The sequence below is a fragment of the Morus notabilis genome, unplaced genomic scaffold (assembly GCF_000414095.1).
Source record: "Morus notabilis unplaced genomic scaffold, ASM41409v2 Scaffold1633, whole genome shotgun sequence".
In the NCBI taxonomy this organism is placed as follows: domain Eukaryota; kingdom Viridiplantae; phylum Streptophyta; class Magnoliopsida; order Rosales; family Moraceae; genus Morus; species Morus notabilis.
In genome coordinates, this window is record NW_010357002.1 from 138127 (window position 1) to 142098 (window position 3972).

A 3972-nucleotide genomic window follows, 5' to 3' on the forward strand; every position below is an offset into this window, starting at 1 on the left:
ATTGACACGAAAAACACGGATCAATTTTGAGTTGGACCCGCCTAACCCAAACACGACACGAAACTCGTAAAAAACTAAAAAATACATATTTTTCATTTCATATTTTAAATTTTATTATGAACTTGTGATATCATGATAATTGTACTCAAAATCTTATACTATTATTTACTTAATTTCAATGGATGTTATTGTGTCAATTTCGGATTCACGAGTCAATTTCGTGTCACCAGTCATTTTCAAGTCGTGTCGTGTCAACTCGTAAAGTGATCGTGTCGTGTTCGTGTTGCGGTTTTTAAAAAATTTCGTGTCATGGGTCATATTCAGATTGACTACAAATTTAAAAAAAATGATCAAAACACGACACGAATACAAGACGTGATACGAATTGCCACCCCTATATATCATATTAACCAAATGAAGTAAAAAAAGCCAATAGCATAATCTGGAACAGATTGCTCTTCTTTTTTTTTTTCTCTCTTTTTTCCATCTTGTTGGAACAATCAATAATAATGACTCCCTTCTTTTTTGTTCTTCCTTTGCTTTTATATGGTTTACTTAGTTTCCATTAAAAAGTTGAAAAAAAAAAAACCCTACAATGAACAAAGAGAGAGGCAACTGTACCCAGATATAATTACCCAAAAAATAGAAGGTAAAAATTAAACTCAATACAAAAAGTAAGAACAAGTATTTCCCCTCACACTCTACTCATAAGTCTTCCAAAAGAATACAAGCAATATTAATGTGTGTGGCAAATCCCAAAAACGAATCAAATCCACCATTAGTTTATAGAAAAACAAATGGTAAATAAAATGTTGAATAAACTAATAAGTCCACAGTACTTATAGAGAGAAGAACATGAGGGTTTTTAAAAAAAAATGATTAAAATAATAACGACAATAATGAGAAGTGTCTCTCTCTAGAGGATCAAAGCGAGCACCGCCCATCCCAATGCAATGCCCCCCAACAACTTGTGCACACTGCTGATGATCGTTTCGGCTCCACTCTGCAAGATTTGGATCCACATTTTTCAAAACCCAAAATAATCAATTTTTATATAATTCCATTAATTAGACTTTTCTATTAATGTTAATTATTTTAATTATCTAACTAATCGCTGTTTTATTTTTAGTAATTCGAATTGACATCAGTTATTGCTGTCATCTAACGATCTACCGAAACGTGTGACTCACATAATGGCATTCTGACAATGCTTTGTGTATGTAATCCAAGTGGGTAATTAAAAATCAAATTATCTTGGTTATAAGATTCTGACCCATAAAAACCCTTGGCGGCGCGTGGGATCACTAAACTGTTTGTGATGAAGAATTCTAGGGAAGGTGTGTAACACGCTCCTTCTTGCGCGTGAGATAGTCGTTTATAGTCTCGATTTGTTTATTTTCTTTCACCCGGAGACACACACTTTCACTCATGAACTCCGGAACTAAAGACCAAACACTGTCTGCACTAAACAGAAATCACGAAGCACGAAAAATGAAATCTCGGCTCATTTTAGAAAACCTAATCAGATCCCGCTATCGTGCGCCGCGAAGGTTCAGTGCCTTCTCTTTTCTTTTCTTAACACAAAAGTGCAATGCGTTTCAGATCTGGAGGCGCATTGCGCCACCGACGCGTAGGTTAGAAGTTATAACTTAGACATAACAAAACATTAGAAGTTGTGAACAGAAAACCACAAACGTACCACGTCGTCGGCCGAGGAAGGACCGGGAGAGGAAGCGTCTGAGCTCGGTCCGGGGGCTTCCGTCGGCGGCGCAGGGGGGCCGAGCAGCTCCGGAGCCGGCGCAGGCGCCGAAGACTTGTGCTTCTTACTCTTCTTCTTGCTCTTAGCCGGAGCCGGAGCCGGAACTTCTGCCACTGGCGCGGCAACAGGAGCGGCCGGAGGAGAGGTCATCGGTGATGTTGTCGGCGATGAAACTGGTGGAGTTTTCTCCGGCGGAGAGCTGACCGGAACAGGAGCTGGAGGGGAGCTCACGGGAACAGGAGCCGGTGGAGAGCTCACTGGAGCCGCCGCCGGGGGTGTGGATGCTGGCGGATTCGCGGCTGGAGCTGGCGCCGCTGGTTTTGGTGGAGCTGAGACCGGAGATGAAGCCGGAGGAGTTGAAGTTGGAGAGGCAACTGGAGCTGGAGACTTTGGCTTTGTCGGCGCGGCGGCTGGGGACGTGGCTGGAGCAGTGGTGGTGGGTGTCGCTGGAGACTTTGTCGGCGCGGAAGTCGGATTTTGGCCTCCGACGCCGGCGACGACAATGCAGATCAAGGCCACTACGATTGCGCTTTTCCTGTCCATGGCTTCTTTCTTCGATTTGAGAGAGAGAGAGAGAGAGAGAGGAGGGAGACGAAGGTGATAAAGGTGGAGGAGTCGAATATATAGGCCCGTGGAAGAAGCCCATCTCATCCATCAACGGTCGAAAATGGGGATAAATCTGGACTGTCCAGACGCAAAATTGGGACCCATTTGTCAAAGTGGGCCCATAATTAGCCGTTGGATGTATCAACGTATAATAGAGAGTGAAAAAAGAAGAAGGTTCGGGCCTGGTAGAACCACACCGACCGGGAGAATCCAACAAAACGCAATGTGGCGTCTGACACAGTCTGGCTGGGGCCCACTAAATCGTTTGATTAGGTGCACGTGATCTCGAAGTAAACGATTTTACGGACCCTCCTATCCCACTAATATACTTTGATTGCGGGAGTTATTACGCGCTTAAATTCTTCTTTTTTTTTTTGGCGTAAAAAAGAGGCACTTGGCACAGCTGGATATTACTTTCTGTGGGGCCTACTTGATTTGTGATGAGCCAGTGAAGTTTTGCCACGTTGGATGATCTGGTAATTATTGAGTGGCTTGATGAGGAGGAGATGCAAAACTCCAGTTGGATCTACAGCACGGCCAAAAGATGTGGGTCCCAGACAAAAAGTTGCCTCGGGTTGAGTGCCTTCTAACGCATATCTTTGCCGTCCAAACTCCAAAGTTTCAAACTCTTTTTTGCTAGTTTGCGTTTTTTTGGAACTGTGTGATAAGGAAAAAAAAAAAAAAAAAAGAACGTTTGCAAGGTACCGACGGCGGGGTAGCAAACAGAGGTATCAAGTCTGATTTTCGGAAGGGTTTTTCTTTTAAGCGAAAAATTTAAAAAAAAAAATAATTTGAGTTATAATTTTATTTGAGTTCATATTTTTTTAAGTTTAAATTTGAGTTTAAATTTGAGTTTAAATTCGAGTTTATAACTAAAACTTGAGTTCAAGTTTTCTCTTCAACTCGAGTTCAGAAACTCAAACTTAAATTAATAAACAGTATTTTTTCTATTATTAAAAATGTTATAATTTTTTTGTTTTAATTTTGATTGAGATGATTTTTTTTTTCTATGCGTTGATAACGAAAAGATGAATAAAACCCGACTCATATACCCTATTAAAATTTTTCCATTAACATTAAAGTTTTATTAAAATACTATCTAAATATAAATTTAAGTTTTGACTCACTCAAACACAAACTCAAAAAGATTCCTTATCTCAAACCATAACTCAAGTTACAAGTTCAACTCAAGTTATAACTCAAGTTATAACTCAAATTCAACTCAAAAATTATACTCAAGTTAAACTCTAAAAGAACAAGCCCTAAGTTGTTCTTTTATATTTTTTAGTTAAGCTAATTTGAGTGATAATTTTAACTTAAATTTGAGTTATAATTTGAGTTTGTATTTAGATGCGCACATTTGAGTTATGATTTAAATTGAGAATCTATTTAAATTTGTATTTATGTGGGTCAAAACTTAAATTTGTATTTAAATAATATTTTAATAAAAACTCAATGATGATGCAAAATTTTAATATGATATATGGGTGATGCACAGGAAAAAAATCATCTCAATCAGAATTAAAACGAAAAAATTATGACATTTTTAAGAATAAAAAAAATACTGTTAATTAACTTGAGTTTGAGTTTATGAACTCGAGTTGAAA

The 3972-nt window shown here is 38.7% G+C and overlaps 1 protein-coding gene across 1 annotated transcript; it reads right to left on the bottom strand.

Annotated features, from left to right (window-relative positions):
* Positions 1-628: 628 nt before the first annotated feature.
* LOC21392751 (lysine-rich arabinogalactan protein 18) lies at positions 629-2302 on the bottom strand. The gene is made up of 2 exons (XM_010088983.2): positions 1700-2302; positions 629-1003 (listed from the first exon to the last, which is right to left on the bottom strand). The coding sequence occupies exons 1-2, from the start codon at positions 2300-2302 to the stop codon at positions 917-919; spliced, it is 690 nt and encodes a 229-aa protein (XP_010087285.1). The 3' UTR covers positions 629-916.
* Positions 2303-3972: the final 1670 nt, after the last annotated feature.

What these genes read in the sequence shown, in the direction of transcription:
- LOC21392751 (XM_010088983.2), bottom strand. Translation starts at nt 2,302, where the DNA reads ATGGACAGGAAAAGCGCAATCGTAGTGGCCTTGATCTGCATTGTCGTC. An exon ending in CTTCCTCGGCCGACGACGTG is followed by an intron (nt 1,004 to 1,699) that starts GTACGTTTGTGG and finishes CAAATCTTGCAG; the next exon opens with AGTGGAGCCGAAACGATCAT.